General features: G+C 40.0%; 1 protein-coding gene and 1 long non-coding RNA gene across 2 annotated transcripts; both read left to right on the top strand.

Annotated features, from left to right (window-relative positions):
- The first annotated feature begins 2,092 nt into the window (after positions 1-2,092).
- Positions 2,093-2,479, top strand: LOC109827580. The gene has a single exon (XM_020394585.1). It carries the CDS (start codon positions 2,093-2,095, stop codon positions 2,477-2,479), a length of 387 nt encoding a protein of 128 aa, XP_020250174.1.
- Positions 2,480-14,234: 11,755 nt separating this feature from the next.
- LOC109827581 lies at positions 14,235-17,053 on the top strand. The gene is made up of 2 exons (XR_002243468.1): positions 14,235-14,465; positions 16,572-17,053. It is a non-coding gene; the product is annotated as an uncharacterized LOC109827581 (long non-coding RNA).
- The last annotated feature ends 2,443 nt before the right edge of the window (positions 17,054-19,496 follow it).

The raw sequence follows: 19,496 nt of genomic DNA, 5'->3' as shown, positions 1-19,496 counted from the left end.
CTCTCTCTCTCTCTCGCTCTCTCTCTCTCTCTCTCTCTCTCTCTCTCTCTCTCTCTCTCTCTCTCTCAACACATAGACTGATATAACATCCAAGCAGCATGTCTTTTTTCCATTCTTACTTTTTCTAAACTCAACTAATCTCTACTTAATTATGCTAGGTATGTTGTGAATCAAGGAGCTAAATATTATTGTGGTTTTTTGTGGATTTGGATCCTCTCGGCTACCAGAAAAGTAGTGGAAAGATCACTACTTTTAATTACTAACATTGATTTGTCCAGTGAGTTGTTGTGATTCATTCTAAATCTAGAATTCATCATACTCCCACGAAAATTGCACTCATTACTGCTTTACACTCAAAGACAAATCACAATGACTCACTAAATAAATCAATAATTATGATAAAAGTAGAGGTTTCTTTACTATTTTTTGATAGTGGGGAAAATTCAAATCTGATTTTTAAATAATCTAAGTCTAGATAGGTTTTGTTTGAGCTATGTTAGATATTGGACTCTACTTGATAGCTAATACTATAAAATTAACTAGATGAGAGAAAAAAGATTTGTAAACCGATTAGTTCTTTAACCCTCATGCTATAATATAAAGTTACAAACCTTCAACTTACCCTAGAGCTTAGGAGTTTTGATACAACATGAGAGACTTCAAAATGATATCATAATAAAATATAATATTCAAACTAAAATCAAAGGTAGAAAGAGGATTTGATACATAACTATCTGCTTGAATAACAGGGAAGAATATGTATCTCTACACGTAAGAAAGTTCACACGGTTTACAACTGTATATATCTCTAATGGGTTATAATCACAGACTAACAAGAAGCAACAACAATCTTTAAACAACTACTCTAACTTCATATCCCACTAAATCAAATCCATGTAGAGCAATGAAATCCAATGAGCAGTGGTAATTACAGCTATGAAATCCAATGAGCAGTGGTAATTACACCTATAAAATCTAATGAGAAGCTGCAACACATGTATTTATCCTTTCATATCAATATTAAATCCAAACCCTGTGATGTGCAATTATAGAAACTATGAAACTAGTGAGATCAGTATCTAACTCTTCAACAGCCCTCAGCAAGCTGAGATCTCTTAGATTGGAAGCTTGAAACATAACCATTTGAACCGAGAAGAGATGAGGCTCATGGTAAATATAACAACCAGTTGATCAGCTAAGGGAGAAAACTGTTGAAGATCAACCCCAGCCCATTACAAAGCCCAATCTATTTTCAGCCCAAGGAAAATAAAAGCCCAATTCCATTTCATCTAAGCCCAATACAATGGAAGCTTCTCAACAAATGTGGAAGAAAGATATTTTTAAGAGAAAATTGTAGAAGGATGTAGAAAGAAGAAGTGTGTAGAATGTGGTAATAATGTATGGCTAGGATTGTTTCTTCCACACACTTCCTAGCCCTCTTAAGCAACTATAAATAGGGGTCTTGGGCTCTCATTTAAGCAAGCAAGCAAGAAGTAAGCTTGAAAGCTTGAGTGTGTAGTGTAGGCTTGTGTGAGTGTTCACCAAAATAAAAAGTTGTGTGAAAGTGAGGTGTTCTTGTAAGAACAAGTATTGTATTCTCTATTCTATCAATAAAAGTTTTCTTTGTGTAGAGGGTTGTATTCTTCAAATTCCATCAAAGTGGTATCAGAGCAAGGTTCGATCTAGCCGGGCCAATCGAAGGTGCTCGTGTACGAGATGGCGAACATGATCCAGCCACAGATTCTGAAGCTGATGAAGACCAATTACGACAACTGAGGTATCCAGATAAAAGTCTTGCTCGGCTCGCAAGACTTGTGGGAGCTCGTGGAGAATGGCTACACTGAACCAGAGTCACCTGCAGCAGAAGCAACTCTCACCGCTACACAGAAGAGTGAGCTGAAGGAGATTAGAAAGAGACAAAAAGGCATTGTTCCTAATATTCCAAGGCGTAGATGAATCAGCGTTTGAGAAGATTACCAACGCCCTATCCTCTAAAGAAGCATGGGAGATTTTACAAAAATCCTATCAAGGTGCGGAAAGAGCCAAAAAGGTACGCCTCCAAGCATTAAGAGTTGAATTTGAAAATTTGAAGATGAAAGCTACAGAATCAATATCAGACTATTTTAGTAGAGTTCAGACAATAACAAATCAAATGAAGAGAAATGGAGAAGCAATTAATGATGTAAGAATTATGGAGAAGATACTTAGGACTTTAGACTCTAAATTCAAATATATTATTCCGGCAATACAAGAGTCTAAAGATCTTTCCGAAGTTTCTATTGATGAGCTGCAAGGTTCTCTGCAAGCTTATGAACAAGATATAAACATTAGTTCAAATCAAACGGAGAATCTAGAACAAGCCTTGCAGAGTAAGATGACTATCAAAGAAGATAGTCGAAGAGGACGTGGAGGCTACAAAGGCAGAGGCTCCTTTCGAGGTGGTTCAAACTTCCAACAAGGTCGTAGGAGACAGTACTAAGGAGGTCATGAAAATCAAGATCGAAATGGAGATCATGAACGATCGTTTGATCGAGGACGAGGTCGTGGCGCACGAGGACGAGGACAAGGAAGAAAATACCAGGAGGACAAATCTCAGCCACAGTGTTACAAGTGCAAGAGATACGGTCATCTCAGCTACGAACGTTGAGAGAAATCAAATCAAGTGGCAGAAAGAAGTAACTTTGTAGAAAGGGAGCAGCCAGACACTTCAACAGTCTTGCTGACGTACCAGGAGAGTGAAAGCAAGAATAAAGATATCTGGTATCTGGATTCAGGTGTCAGTAACCACATGTGCGGCATCAAGGAGTTTTTCCCTGAGCTGAACGAGACGGTACAAGGAGATGTCACCTTTGGAGATCAGTCAAAGATTCCAGTGAAAGGCAAGGGCAAGATAATGATCCAGACAAAGACGGGCGAGAATAGGTACATCTCTGACATCTATTATGTTCCAGCACTACGAAATAATATTTTGAGTCTAGGCCAGCTCCTTGAAAGAGGCTATGATATACATCTAAAAGACCTTGCCCTCACTATCAAGAATAAAAATAAAGTAATTACAAAGGTGAACATGTCTCAAAATAGACTGTTTACCTTAAATATTCATGCTGACCCTGTCAAGTGCTTAAAGATGATTATGAAGGATGAGCCTTGGCTCTGGCATTTGAGATTCGGGCATCTCGCATTCAGTGGCCTAAATCTTCTGTGGAATGAGAAAATGGTAAAAAGATTGCCGCAAATCAATCATCCGAACCAGCTATGTGAAGGTTGTATGAAGGGCAAGCAACATAGAAGAAGTTTTGCAGTTGGAAAGTCAAGAAGAGCAACAGAGCTGCTACAATTGGTCCACACAGATATTGCAGGACCATTTGAAGTCGTCTCTCTTGGAGAAAATAGGTACTTTCTCACATTTATTGATGATTATAGCAGAAAAACATGGGTTTATTTCTTGAAGGAGAAATCCGAAGCTCTAGAGAAATTCAAAGAATTCAAGGAGATGGTAGAAAAGCAAAGTGGGTACCACATCAAGGTGCTCCGATCAGATCGAGGCGGGGAATACACTTCGAAGGCATTCAACAATTTCAACAAGCAGTACGGGATAATTCATCAACTCACTGCCGCCTACACACCACAACAGAATGGCATAGCAGAGCGGAAGAATCGTATCATTCTTGATATGGTCAGAAGCATGTTGAAGAGCAAGTACATGCCGAAGACTTACTGGGCTGAAGCCGTGGACTGTGCAGTTTACCTCCTCAACCGATGTCCGACAAAGAGCGTAAAGTTCAAGACACCATTAGAGATGTGGAGCAATATCATGCCAAGCGTCAACCACCTGAAGGTGTTTGGGTGCATTGCATATGCACACATCCCAGAGCAGAAAAGAAAGAAGCTGGACGATCGAGGAGAAAAGTGCATATTCATTGGGTACGAGAGGAGGACAAAAGCATACAAGCTCTACAATCCAGTTACAAAGAAGATGATCATTTCAAGAGATGTGGAGTTCGATGAAGAAGATTATTGAAAATGGACCGATGAAGACAAAAACATTAAAGGTATGTTCTTTGAAGATAATGATGATGACTTGCAGGAGGTTGGAAGACCAGAACAAAGTCCACCAAATAGTCTAGCTCCATCAACCTCAACATCGACGCCGACATCATCATCATCTAGCTCAAGTGAAGGAAGCTCTTCAGGGGGAGTAACAAGGAGGATGAGAAGCCTAAGAGATCTGTATGACGATACAGAGCCTGTCGAGATGATGGATGACTACACACTATTCTGCTTATTTGCAGAATGTGATCCGGTCAGCTATGAAGAAGCTGCTCAAGAAGACAAGTGGAGAAAAGCCATGGATGATGAGATTGAGGCAATCAAGAGAAATGACACATGGGAGCTCACCTCTTTACCTGAAGGCCATAAACCCATTGGAGTAAAGTGGGTATACAAGACAAAGACAAATCAAGACGGCGGAATCGAGAAGTACAAGGCCAGGCTTGTTGCAAAGGGCTATAGCCAGCGAGAAGGAGTTGACTATGAAGAAGTGTTCGCACCAGTCGTGAGGATCGACACCATTCGACTCATTATCGCATTGGCAGCACAGAACCGGTAGAAGATCTATCAGATGGACGTGAAGTCAGCCTTTCTTAATGGCTATCTAGAAGAAGAAGTCTACATCGAGCAACCACCTGGGTACGTGATGGAGAATCAAGAAGACAAGTTCTACAAGCTGAAGAAGGCATTGTATGGACTGAAGCAAGCACCCAGAGCATGGAATGCTAGAATCGATGTATACTTCCAGAAGAACGGATTCCAGTAGAGTCCGCATGAGCACTCTCTCTATACCAAGAAGAAGGATGGAGACATTATGATCGTATGTCTCTACGTGGATGACATGATCTTCACCGGTAACAATCCAAAAATGTTCGAGGAGTTTAAGAAGAACATGATCAAGGAGTTCGAGATGACTGACATTGGAGAAATGTCATACTTTCTTGGAGTAGAAGAGTTCGAGATGACTGACATTGGAGAAATGTCATACTTTCTTGGAGTAGAAGTGTCGCAATCTGAGAAAGGAATCTTCATCTCTCAGAAAAAGTACGCAAAGGAGATCATTCGGAAGTTCAACATGAACAACTGCAAACCAGTTACAACTCCTGTCGAAGTTGGAGTGAAGCTAAGGAGAGACTCACCAGGAATCTCTATTGATCCAACTTTGTATAAGAGCTTAATCGGAAGCCTACGGTACCTGACCATCACAAGACCCGACATAATGTTTGTGGTTGGACTGGTGAGCAGATTCATGGAGGAGCCAAGGCAAGAACACTTCAAGGTGGCCAAGAGGATTCTCAGGTATGTTCAAGGAAGCATTAATGAAGGATTATTTTACTCACAAAGTGTAGATCCAAGACTAGTCGGTTACACCGACAGTGACTATGGGGGAGACTTGTCTGGCTACATGTTCAATATCGGATCAGCAACATTCTCATGGTCATCAAAGAAGCAGTCTGTCGTCGCTCTATCAAGTTGCGAAGCAGAATACATAGCAGCATCGACATGTGCGTGTCAAGCAATATGGCTCAGGAGTCTGATGAAGGAATTGCAACACCAACAAGAAGCACCGACAGAGATTCTCATCGACAACAAGTCAGCTATTGCACTTGCCAAAAATCCGGTAGCACATGGACGAAGCAAACACATAGAGACAAGATATCATTTCATCCGACATCAAGTTAAAAGGAAGACCGTGATGCTGACATATTGCAAGTCTGAAGACCAAATCGCTGACATCTTCACAAAGCCACTAAAGACAGAAACATTTTTGAAGCTTAAGAAGAAGCTTGGACTTGTGAGAAATGAAAGCTGGTGTTGAGGGGGAGTGTTGAAGATCAACTCCAGCCCATTACAAAGCCCAATCTATTTTCAGCCCAAGGAAAATAAAAGCCCAATTCCATTTTATCTAAGCCCAATACAATGGAAGCTTCAAAAAAAATGTGGAAGAAAGATATTTTTAAGAGAAAATTGTAGAAGGATGTAGAAAGAAGAAGTGTGTAGAATGTGGTAATAATGTATGGCTAGGATTGTTTCTTCCACACACTTCCTAGCCCTCTTAAGCAACTATAAATAGGGGTCTTGGGCTCTCATTTAAGCAAGCAAGCAAGAAGTAAGCTTGAAAGCTTGAGTGTGTAGTGTAGGCTTGTGTGAGTGTTCACCAAAATAAAAAGTTGTGTGAAAGTGAGGTGTTCTTGTAAGAACAAGTATTGTATTCTCTATTCTATCAATAAAAGTTTTCTTTGTGTAGAGGGTTGTATTCTTCAAATTCCATCAAAAACTAGACATGCAAAAGATTATGGGCAGCCTACTCGCATACAAAATGAAAGTCAATCTCAATATGTTTAGTGAGAGCATGAAAGACAAGGTTTGCTATAAAATAGATGGTGTTGAGGATGTCGCACTAGGGAGTGGGTGAAGGATGATAAGAGATACTGAGATCTTTCAATAAAGACTGAACCCAAATTAGTTCAGCGGTAGCATTTGCTAAATCTTTTTATTCAGGTTTCGTACTTGATCTTGTTATAGTACATTAATTGTTTCTTAGCACTCTATGAAAGAAGATTTATGCTACGAGGGATTCTAAAACCGCTTACTAATTTTCAATCATCTGGATTTTTTTGCCCAATCAACATCGGAGAAGGCATGAGGAGAGGTAGAAGACACTGATGTGAGATGAAGACCCATCAAAATAGTTGATTTCAAGTACCTAAGGGTACATTTTATAGCAGCTCTATAGGCACTACATAAATTGCCAAACTTGATTTACAGCAAATGAGATAATAAGACAAGTCAATGTTAGGTACTATAAAGAACTGATTACGCTGTAATATTTTAAAGGATTATCAAACAAATCACCATCATATAGAGATAACTGAGAACCCCATGCTAATGGTGTGGCTGTAAGTTTAGCATCAGTCATTTTGTGCGGGATAAAATATCTAAAATAAACTGAGACTCTATGAGGAATAAACCAGTGGAAGTGGGATTAGCCTCAATACCTAAAAAGTAGTGGAGCAGACCTAAATCAAGCTAGATATTGGAGAAGATAGAGATCTTGGGAAAATGATGTCATCAACATAAACTAGAAGAAACACAATATATATGATGTTGTACAATTGATAAATAGAGAGAAATCAGCCCGAGAGACTACAAGCCTATCTTGAAATTGACTGAACTAACTAAACCAAGCTTATAGAACTTGTTTGAGGCCGTATAGAGAATGATGGAGGCAACATGCAAGATTTAGATGAGTAGAGTTTAAAATTTCTAGTGGTTGCTTCATAAAACAATCTCGTCAAGATGACAATGTAAGAACGCATTCTTAACACTGAGCTGTCAAATAGACTAACTAGAGGATAGAGAAATAGACAAAACAATGCGAATAGTAATAGGTTTAACAACAAAACTAGCTAAAAGCATTATCATAGCCAATACCTTCCTGTTGAGAGAAGTGTTTAGGAACCAAGTGGGATTTACACATCTCCATAGAGCCATCAACAAGACATTTCACCTTGAAGACCCATTTGCATCCAACTACATGTTGAGAGGTTAGTGAAGGTACAAGTTCCCAAGTAACATTAGCAATCAAGGCACTATCCTCATCAATCATTGTTGTGCGCCATAGAGGATCACGGTTAGCCTCAGAAAAATATGTACAACTTTGACAATAAACGTCACTCAGTACTTATTATCAAGTAACACGAGTGGAGCCATGTTATTCTGTCGTGAGCACAACTGGAGGAGCAATAGAACTTGTTGGAGTAAGCATGTTGTGGGGACAATAAAGACGGTAGTATGCGCGGCTCCAAGGGAGAGTCGGGTGAATATGGCAATGGGGAGCATACGCTCGATGGATCAGGTAGCCATCTGGCATGTTAGAAGTACACAATGTAGTTGAAGGGGTAGATGGCGCAACATGCACTGGCCCCCGCAAAGAGCTTAGTGAGGATAAGCAATTATCATTGTTAAGGTAAAAAGCAAGGGGATGGCTTAGGTGAGAGTGTCAGTGATATGATGGATAGATGCCAAAATTGAGAACAAGATGAATTAATTTTGGACACTAAAAATTGACATTCATGAAAAATAACACCTCATGAAAATTGAGAACAAGATGAATTTATTTTGTCGATAAGGTCGAACCAAAAACCTTTAAAAAGAATAATCTAGTTTTGTAGGAAAAAGAACCTCAAAAGCAGAACGAGATCAAAGACGCTTCATGGAAGGTTATTAGTGATAATAATGGATGACTCAAAAGTTGTGTCTTAAAATTTGGAAGCAGTTTGAGACTAAGCAAGTAAATTCAAGTCTATGTCAATGATATGGTGATGGTTTCTTTTGGCTATGTCATTCTGCTGATGGGCATGTGGATAGGATAAGATGACTAACCCTGTTAGATGAGAGTTCATGATAGAAACCCAGTGATAAAAATTCTTTAGCATCATCACTTTCTGTAAATTTAATTTTTATACGTAAGATGTTATCAAGATATAAACAAAACTTGTTAAACATAGAGTATTTCTTACCTAGTTTTCAAAGGATAAAATCAACTGTAACGACAAAACTCATCCACAAAAACAATATAGTATCAAAAATTAAAATGAGATAAAATAGGAGACCCCATATATCATGATGTATTAAATCCAAAGGCATGGTAGATTGAAAAGAAGATATAAAATAAGGCAAAGTGTGACTTTTGCCAACTCATAAAAGGTACAAACATACCCATTATCAATAGGCATGGAGGCATGATTTAGCCAATGATGCCAAGTGGATAATGCTACTCGACGGGAAGTGAGAAATGATAAAGGAGGAGGAAGACCTTTACTATTGAGGCAATAGAGACCATCTTTAAGTTGACCATGGAAAAGAGTTTGATTGGTGAATTGTCCATCACAAGAAAAAATGATGGATGAAACTCAACATCATATAAATTATTAAGAGTAAATTTAGAGTCAGAAAAAAAGATTTTTAGTAATATCAGGAACACGAAGAAGATCAGATAGTACAAATGAACTGTTAGTTTTAAAATTGCAGGAGACAAGAATTCTGAGGCGTGAAACGCTTTCCTTAAAGAAATATTTGCCCCCACTTGATATTCAAAGTTGCTTCGGGTTAATGCAAATTTTCTTCCCAGGATACAACAGAAAATAAAATTTCCAATAAGCAAATCTGGAATTTTCCTTAATTCGTTGTGAAACAAGTTTGTAATATTGCAGAAGTTTTTGATCGAAAAGATTCAGAAAAGAAAATTATTAAATAGATATCTAAAAACATAAACTATTTATAGGTTTTGAAAAGGTGCTTCCAACAGTCATAACTTTTCAAAACACCCATTGGAGCAAACAGCCAATTTTCAACAGTCACTTGTCTTTTCATAATTTTTTTAAAAATTCAAAATAACATTTAAAAAAATATTCAATATATATAAAAAATAGAACATTTAAGCGGCAGCGGCAAGCGTGCCAAGTGCTAAGTGCGTCTAATAATCGCGTCAAAATCGCGCATTATTCACGCTACCCGCACGCGGGTTTAGAAGCCTATACTTTGATCCATTATTAAAAGTCCAATAAGCATTCAATGCTTTTAAACATCTAAAAGAATGTTCAAAATTCCAATGTGGGACTATCTTGTTTTTTACAAACAAATACTAACATGAACAAAGATGACTATGAATGAGAGAGGATCGAATAGATGAAATTGGCAAACCTAAGCCATCCCCTATATGAACCTGTTCGAACAAGTATAACTAGAATTAAGAAACAAGTTGGCAAGATCTGATGTGATATGATATGAAGCATCAAAGTCTGTGTACTAATGATAGTCATTAGAAGTCATCCTAGAAGATGCCGTATAAGCTTGAGGAGCCTAAGAATTGATGAAGATGCCATATGAGCTTGAGGAGCCTAAGAATTGATGAGCATGATTTTACCTTTGAAAATATTCATCGCACCATGGAAAAACATGTTGCAAAGTTGATATTTAATAGCATGCCCACGTCTTGATTTCATCTGTAACCAAAATAGTTGGACAACTCTAAACCGTGTGGAGTATGAGATTTAGCTTGACTATGACCATGAGGAGGTGAGTCGGAGCTGGTGCGAGAATAATCAGGGCTTGACTATGAGAGACCATCATGAGCAACATGGGCAACATTCGCATTCGGTAAGGGGCTCCTAAAGGAGGATACACATTTCTCCTATAATTGTTATAGTGATTCATGTTGTAAGAGTATACCAAGAAACTCAGCAAAAAGTGGGAATAATATCGGTGGCGAGGAAAGTGGTGTATAACCCATCAAAATCAGAGTTAAGCCTAACAAGAACTTATTAAGAAGGTCTGAATGAGACAACTGGTGATTAATTTTGGCGAGGTTATCAGAGACTTATTTGGCACGAAGAAGGTATGTAACTGAAGGGATTTTTTTTAGATCTCACAAAAACCCCCCAAAAAAGCCATCAAACGCAGCAAATAAAATCACACAAGATTTAACATGAAAAACCCTCAACAGGGAAAAACCACAGGATCAAAATCAACACACTATCACTTTTAAATTATAATCTTTTGTATGGACAAAGACTGTCAAACCCTCTCTCTCTCTATTCTTCTTCTTCTTCTAACAATAGAAGGAATATAGAGAAACCAAAACCCTATCTCTAGCCTAACTTGCTAATTAGAATAAGATTCAAACTCCCAATCATGATGGAACCCAAACTACTAATTATGATAGATCCATAACCTTATCTAATTCTCATGAAGTTATACAAAGAATTAAAAACTCTATCCTAACTTGGAGTTGGAGTAGATACCCAACATATCCCCACTCGAAGAAAAATCTCCAAGTATCTCAACGACTTCAGAAAAACTTACTCTCTTCACTTGTTCTTCATCTCTCCCTTGTGGACAAGATTCTGAAAAGAGTAATCTGCACCAATAACGGATCGCCCATCTAAATAACAAATATGATTGCTACTCTTTCTCCCTCGTAAAATCAAATCGCCATCTCTATACACATTGCACCATTCTCCTTCACCCACATACTTGTACCCACGTGATGTCATCTCACCCAATAAAATTAAATTAGCACCACATGTCGGTATATATCTTACATGATAAAGAATTTCGACCTTCCCAGTGTGAAGCTTGAGGCGAACACTTCCAATACCTTCAACCTTAATCTTCTCATTATTTCCAATAATCACGTCTGTTTGCGTCGAAAATTAATGTATTCATTGCGGTATTCATTACAACTTTGGTCATTACAATGAAAATAAAAAGATAGTCTTTTTATAAGACTTTTACACAATGAAAATAAAAAAATACAATTCTCGTCAAACAAACACAGAGATCGTTTATCGGTCTTCTGCTTGCGTGGGTGTCTTTGCATGTGCCGGGGTTTATCCGTAGACCACCTTAGATCTTAATCCGGTTGATGAAAAATTCGGCAGAGCTTCGTCTTCACCGAGGAAGTATTTGATTTGAAGCGCTGAGATCGACCAAGCGAAATCAGGGCTCTTCTCGAGTTTAATACCAAGCCTAATCTCAAGGGACGGACGGACGGGGTTCAGATCCTTCGAATAGCTCCTTCTTTATGGCGAAGTTCGCCAGGATCTGATTTTCCTTCGCTGAAATTCGTGCTCCTTGACTCCTCAATCCAGCAACACCTCCACGTCTTGATAAATATTCGTCCCCGCTGAAAAGAGGCCTTAGGCTTGTATTTATAGGGCTTCAGAAGCGGTTATTTGGATGAGAACAAGTGATTTGGCTCTATATTTATAGGGCTTCAGAAGCGGTTATTTGGATGAGAACAAGTGATTTGGCTCTATCTTCAGTTAACAATAGCCTAACCACGTTTATGAGAACAAGTGATTTGGCTCTATCTTCAGTTAACAATAGCCTAACCACGTTTGGGGATGATATCAAGTTAGTTAGAAACCCCTGGAACAGATAAAACCTACAAAAATAGCATCAAAACCGTCAAAACGTGTTTCGGGATCAAGACTGCGCGGCACGGGTCGGATCAGTCCGACCTGCGCTTGCGCTGGTCGGATTGATCCTACCTGCACTTGTGCGGGTCGGATCAGATCCGACCTGCACTTGTGCAGGTCGGATTGATCCGACCTACATTTGTGCAGGTCGGGTTGATCCGTCCCGCGCTTGCGCGGGTCGGTTTATTCCGTCCTGTGCTCGCACAGTTCTGCCGACTCATTCTTTTATGTTCCCTTTCTTCCGAGATTTTCTCTTTTCGCGTGTTTGGCCGATTTGTTGACTTGTATGCTTCGCCGCAAGACCGATCGTCGAACATGTTTTAGTTAATATACGCGTGTTAATCGATGCGTGCGGACTAATTGGCGTGCGCACGTTGACCGGCGCGCACGAGCTGGTTGACGTGCACGAGATGATTTGAAGTACGCACGTTGACCGGCACGCACGAGCTGATTTGACGTACGCGCGTTGACCGGCGCGCACGAGCTGCTTAGGTGAGTCTTCTTGTCTCGCCAATTCATTGCTTCGAGTTTCGTGTGGGCTCTCATAGGCAATTTTAGATGCCTACAGATACCCCCTCCAAAGTGTTTCAGCCTCATTTTTTTTATAGAGGAGTCTGAAATGCTTTGGATATGATGGATCCCCACCTTCAGTCGGTGTTAAAGGACCTTAGTCATTGAGTTGACTTTTGGTGAGTAGACTTTTCGAATCGATTGGCGTTGACTTTTATTGCAACGCGTTGACCGGCGTTGACCTTAGGGTTTTGAATCGATCGGCGTTGACTTTTATCGTAACGTGTTGACCAGCGTTGACCTAGGGCTACGCGTTGACTGGCGTTAACCCTAGGGTTTCAAATCGATCGGCGTTGACTTTTATCGCAACGCGTTGACCGGTATTGACCTAGAACTACGCGTTGACCGTCGTTGGCCTTAGGGTTTTGAGTCGATCGGCGTTGACTCTCATTGCAACGCGTTGACCGGCGTTGACCTAGGGCTACGCGTTGACCGGTGTTGACCTTAGGGTTTCACATTAACCTGAGAAGAACCAGTTTATACTCATGTACTCCTGGGAGTTTTCGGGAATTAGTTTAACCTCATGTACCCGTCGGAGGTTGACAGGTTATCCTTAAGAATTATTATACATAATATTCTCCAGGAACTTCCCGTTGTACCCGTCGGAGGTTGACAGGTTATCCTTAAGAATTATTATACATAATATTCTCCAGGAACTTCCCGTCAAAAGTGGGAAACAGTTTTAATATTCTCCAGGAACTTCCCGTCAAAAGTGGGAAACAGTTTAGACTCGTGGTCGCCAATTGGAGTTTTGGATTTCGAATATTCTGATAGTAGGCGAAAATATTGCAAAATCACCCAAAATATAAAATTGGGTCCCGAATATTTTGAAAATAGTCGAAATATCACGAAATCAACCAAAAAATGAAATTGGGCCTGAAGTATTCCGTATACGAGCCCCAAATGTCGCGAAATCACCCAAAAATATGAAATTGAGCCTGAAACATTCCGACGAGCCCCAAATGCTGCGAAATCACCCAAAAAAATATCAAATTGGGCCTGAAACATTCCGACGAGCCCCAAATGCCGCCAAATTATTCGGGAGATGAAATTGAACCCTGAAAATTCCGAATCTGAATGAAAATGCCGCAAAATTATCCGGGTGTTGAAATCGAATTCCGAAAATTCCGAATCTGAATGAAAATGCCGCAAAATTATCCAGGAGTTGAGATCGAACTCTGAAAATTCCGAATCTGAATGAAAATGCCGCAAAATTATCCGGGAGTTGAAATCAAACTCTGAAAATTCCGAATTTGAATGAAAATACCGCAAAATTATCCGGGAGTTGAAATCGAACTCTGAACATTCCAAATATGAGTGAAAACTCCGTGGAATTATCCGGGAGATGAGGTTAAATTCCAAAAATTTCGAAAACGGACAAAATCCGGCAAAAATACAGCAAAACGAGCCCTGAACTGGGTCTGACCCGCGTTCACACGGGTCAGATGAATCCGACCCGCGTGATCACGGGTCGGATTAATCCGACCCGCGAGCACGCGGGTCGGACACAAGTCCGACCCGCGGAACGCAGTCAGAGAGACCAATAAATCCCGATTCTCTCCCCCCCCCCCCCGCCCCCCCCTTTTTATTCTTTTTGTATCTGATTCTTCTTCTTCCAATCCATCCGGCAGACTCCTCTTCTCTCTAAAATTTTCGGTTTCTTCTTGAGTTCTAACCCCTCAAGAGCTCCTCTTCCTCAAGAATTCCAAACGAATCAAAACTCCTCCTCCTTAAGTTACCTATTTCCTCTTTCTTCTTTGAACTCTCCACAACCAACCGAGCTTGTGAGGGTTTCGGCGATTTTGATTTGGACCTGAGCATCGGCAGTCTTCTTCTCCTCTTCAAGCTTCAGAACTTTGGGTAAGTCTTCTTTCATGGTTTCAATTCCCTTGCTTTGATTTTAGCTAATTCTCTAAGCTTTGATTCAATGAATAAAACCCTAGTTTTTGAATTTGGGCAACAAACCGAAATTTGGTTGAACTTTATGCAATGGCCGAATTTTTGGCTTCTGTTGTGTTCATGACTTGATACTGCAGTCCTCAACTATTTATTCTTGGGAAAGAACCGAATTTTGGATGAGCTCACCCATGGCCGAAATTTTGTTGAGTTTGGTGAGCATGGCTTGTGTTGGCCGAAATTCTTGGGGGAAAACCAAAATTTGATTTGGGGTTTTGAATGGTGGCCGAAATCTTTTATGTGCTTGATCACTGCTATTTCGAATTCATGCTTTGAACCCATGGTTTGATGGTTGGTGATGGCCGAAAATTCTTTGCTGGACCTGTATATGGCGAAGAAAAAAAAATTTGGGGGTTGATGGTTGACCGACTGAGTTCTTGTTGAACCTGAGTGTCGTTCTTGGGCTTGGATTTGAGCGGAGTCAAGACTTTGCTTGACTCGTGCGGGAGTTTACTGAACCTGATAGTCTTCGAGCTGAAGTATCTCCTCCTGCTACTGTTTTGAATTTCAGAGTGTTTCCTCTTTTTGGACTTCTTTCTTCGAGCTGAAGTATCTCCTCCTGCTACTGTTTTGAATTTCAGAGTGTTTCCTCTTTTTGGACTTCTTTCTGCTCTTAGGATGATGAAGTTACTGTTTTGAATTTCAGAGTGTTTCCTCTTTTTGGACTTCTTTCTGCTCTTAGGATGATGAAGTTTGCTTTTAGATCCTTGTGGACAGATTCCTGTAGCTTTAAAGAGGGGGCACACATAACCGTGCTTCTTGTGGCACTCATCGCCATCAGCATAATATCCTCTGAGGAACCCATCACAAACGGAAGCTTTGGGGATTTACATACACATGTTGATAAGAACAACTTATATTTGTGCAGAGTCCTTGTAAGAAATATGAACAATCTGGCATTCTTTCCTCTCTAACTAGTTGATTACCATTCACTACTCGAACATACTCATTATTGCCAATTAACAATCTCTTTGGAGCAACAGTATTCTTCTGTATTTGCTTGTCATCAGCAACTGGTGATTGGTCATTCTGTATCGTTATTAGAGTCGATTTGGAAGCATCCATTTTATATCGAACTGAACCAACACGAAAGCTTCGTCCCCCTTGTTGTAGCTCAATACCAGAGAGTTTACTGAACTCAGTTGTACATGGCTGGATTTTGTATGTGACTGAATTTGTATGTGACTGAATTTGTATGTGATTGAACTCACGTTCGGTTCGAATTTGTACATGATTGAACTCGTATGTGACTGAATTCTTGTATATGATTGCATTCTTGTATGGTCCGAACTTGTACATGATTGAACTCGTATGGCTCGAAAACTTTATATGCCTTGAATTCATGTATATGTGAATCCTTGTATATGGTTGAACTCTTGTATATTTCGAATTTATACATGATTGAACTCGATGTGACTGAATCCAAACTTGTAAGTGGTCGAAATAACTTGAATCCCAATTTGTGTATGGCTCGAGAACTTTACATGCCTTGAATTTGTACATATGATTAAACTCTTGCATATGGTTGAACTCTTGTATATGATTGAGCCTTTGTATATGCCTTGAACTTGTACATGTGTAGGGCCGAGAATTGACTTGGATCCAAATTTGCATATAAGCTTGGTTTGAATTCCTTGGAATTTTAGTTTCGAATCCTTGTCAACATTAAGTCCTTGGGGTATTTGGTTGTGTAGATGACTTAATACCGCTCAATTCTTGTTCATACTCATGTATATATGCATGTATGATTTAAAAACTTAAGTCAACATCCACGCTTTGATTTCGAGTAATTCTGTGAGCTATGTAGGAGGTGCTTGATTTGCTTGACCCGTATATTTGATTTTCCTCTCACTTTAACTTGAATAGAGGATGCCGCATAGGTTTAATTGGACCTTTAATTGAAAAATTCCGTCTTGTAGAATTTCAGTTGAAGATTCATAATTTTTCTTTTAAGCTCTGATTCATAGATCTTGATTCTTGATCTAACTGAGCTGTTGGTCTTTGTTGCAGACTAGCCATGTCGATGATTTGGACCGGCTAGAGCGCGAATTTCGACGGTTACAAGAGTTGAAGACTGCCGGTACTTCAACGTACATAGCCATCCGGATGGAATCTCGTCTACAAGCATGGCGCGACACTCGGGCTTCTACTGGACTTGAGATTCAAACACAACAAAGTCGGGTGGATCAAATGGAGGCCTTGGTTATCTTGGGGATGGTGAAGGATGACTTGGAGCGTTCACAAGTTGTGATATCCGAAAAATTGGAGCTCTCGAAACATAAGTTAGCCAAGATCAAACAAGAGGCTGTGAAAACATTATCCCTCACCAAGGAATCCTTCAAGGTTGCATTGCAGTGTGAGCTTGAGCGAACTTATACAGAGGAATTGACTAAACTTAAACAGCAAGTCCGTAGTCACAAACTTCATGTAGATTGATTGTAACTCTTGTACCTACAAACTCAATTTTATTAATAGAAGATATGTCTTTTTCATTCGTTATGTCTCCTTTATTATGATGTCTTACTCCGTATGGAATAATCAACCATAATACTTGTGGGATTTTTGGCAAACCCCCAGCCTTCAACGGGTTTGATGAGCCTTTACCGACTACCGTTTGAGTCGGGCTAGTGTGCGGATTATTTTGGATCCGTTCCGCACATAACGTTGCGCTAAGAGAATTAATTCACTTAGACTTGGTGCTATGACTTTGAATACGTAGGCTTCGTTTTTCTCGTGTGAGTAGACTAAACGGTAACGCGAGTTAGGCGTTGACTTACCTCTTCTTAGGCTTCGGGGTAAATTCTCCAGATTTAGACTCTGGTGTCTTTTTCAGTCGGTGAAAGACTAAACCGGCGATGTGTGTTAGACATAGGCTTTAGGATTTTTGGCAAACCCCCAGCCTTCAACGGGTTTGATGTGCCTTTATCGATTACCGTTTGAATCGGGCTAGCATGTGAATTATTAAAACCCGTTTCACATGTAACGTTGCGCTAAGAGAGTTAATTCTCCTAGACTGTGTGCTATGATTTTGAATACATAGACTTCGCCATTTCTTACGGGAATATAGCACCCGGCAACGCGTGTTAGACGCTGACTCATCCCTACTTAGGATTCGGGATAAACATCCCCAGACTCGTATTCTGGTGTCTTACTCATCCCTACTTAGGATTCGGGATAAACATCCCCAGACTCGTATTCTGGTGTCTTTTTTCAATCGGTAAAAGACTAAACCGGCAACGCGTGTTAGGCGTAGACTTATCTCTATTTAGGAGTCGACATAAAATTCCCTTCGCGTGTAAGGCGCAGATTTTGGCGTTATTAATAATGACCTGCCACAATGTTGAATATGTGGGCTTTTGTTCTTTTTACGGTTGAGAACTAACCCGCAGCGCGTGTTAGGCGATGACTTATCCCTACTCAGGATTCGGGACAAAAGTCCCCATGCATAAAAGGCACGGATTTTTTGTTGCTACGATGCTGAATACGTAGACTCGATCGTTTTTTTTACGGGAACGAACCACCCAGCAACGCGGGTTAAGCGCTGACTCATCCCTACTTAGATTTCGGGATAAAATACCCCAGACTTGTATTTTGGTGTCTTTTTCAATCGGTAAAAGACTAAACCGGCAACGCGTGTTAGGCGTTGACTTATCCCTACTCAGGATTCGGGATAAACTTCCCCGTACCTAAGAGGCACGGATTTTGGGAGTTAAAAAGTGTTGTCTTCTCTTGGGGCAAAGATGAACCCGAAATGAAAGAGGAAGAATTTTATATTCTATCTCTCAACACTGAGGATGAAGAATTTTATATTCTATCTCCAGTTAGAAAGGAGACTCGAGGTGGGATCTCCACCCCCAGAATCCAATTTTATATTCTATCTCCAGTTAGAAAGGAGACTCGAGGTGGGATCTCCACCCCCAGAATCCGGAAAGATGAAACTAGGAGTGGGATCTCCACTCCGAGAATCGGAAAGATTCAAGTAATCCTAACTTTTATAGGATTGGTTGCTTGATCCAAGAAAAGAGTTCCTCATTTATTGAGGGGAAATTCCGATTTCGATCCTAACTTTTATAGGTTTGGCTGAAAAAAGGAAAAGATGGAAATCTTTCGTTTATCGAAAGGGATAACTCAATCTTAGTCCTAACTATCTGCAGATTTGACTAAGTAAAGTTGGAGATAATCCTAACTTTTATAAGTTTGATTGCTTAATTTGAAAGTGGACCTCTCGTTCATAGAAGGAATCGAGAGGGGAATCTAGCTTTGGCCCTAACTTTTATAGGTTTGACCTGAAAGCAAAGGGAGTGGAATACAAGTAGTAGTAGAAATACTGGTTTGTACTAGCTACTCGATGGAGGATTTTGATGTTAAGTGATCAGGACTTAACACGTCAAGCTTTGAAAATTGCCATGAATTGGGGGATAGAAATCATAGTGGACCCACCATCAATTAATTTGACCAGTAGGGGATTTTGTGAGGAAAGGTTGATCTATCGTCAAACACCAATAGGAGTTTTGTGAGGGAAGATTGATCCACCGAAGTGATCGAATATCGTCTCAGCAAAAGAGTGTTCGGAAATCACAGTGAGGGTTTAGTGTTTATCACTTTGTTTGTAATGATCGGGTTATCCCTAAGAAAATTACATATAGTATTCTTTCGGGAACTCCCCGTTACATGAATCATCCACCCCCAGCTTCTTCGTGAAACTGGGTTTATCATTGCATTCGGTTACATGATCAGGTTATCCTTAAGAATATTACATTTAAAAAATTCTCCAGGAACTCCCCATTACATGAATCATCCACCCCAGCTTCTTCGTGAAACTGGGTTTATCATTGCATTCAGATACATGATCGGGTTATCCTTAAGAATATTACATTTAAAAATTCTCCAGGAACTTCCCATCAACGGTAGGAAACAGTTTAGACTCATATACCA

Source organism: Asparagus officinalis, unplaced genomic scaffold (genome assembly GCF_001876935.1).
Source record: "Asparagus officinalis unplaced genomic scaffold, Aspof.V1 AsparagusV1_Un305, whole genome shotgun sequence".
NCBI lineage: Eukaryota > Viridiplantae > Streptophyta > Magnoliopsida > Asparagales > Asparagaceae > Asparagus > Asparagus officinalis.
The sequence above is the reverse complement of the archived record's forward strand: the minus strand, read 5'-3'. Positions and strand labels throughout refer to the sequence as shown.

Coding starts and splice junctions, on each gene's coding strand:
- LOC109827580 (XM_020394585.1), top strand. CDS start 2,093: ATGAAAGCTACAGAATCAATATCAGACTATTTTAGTAGAGTTCAGACA.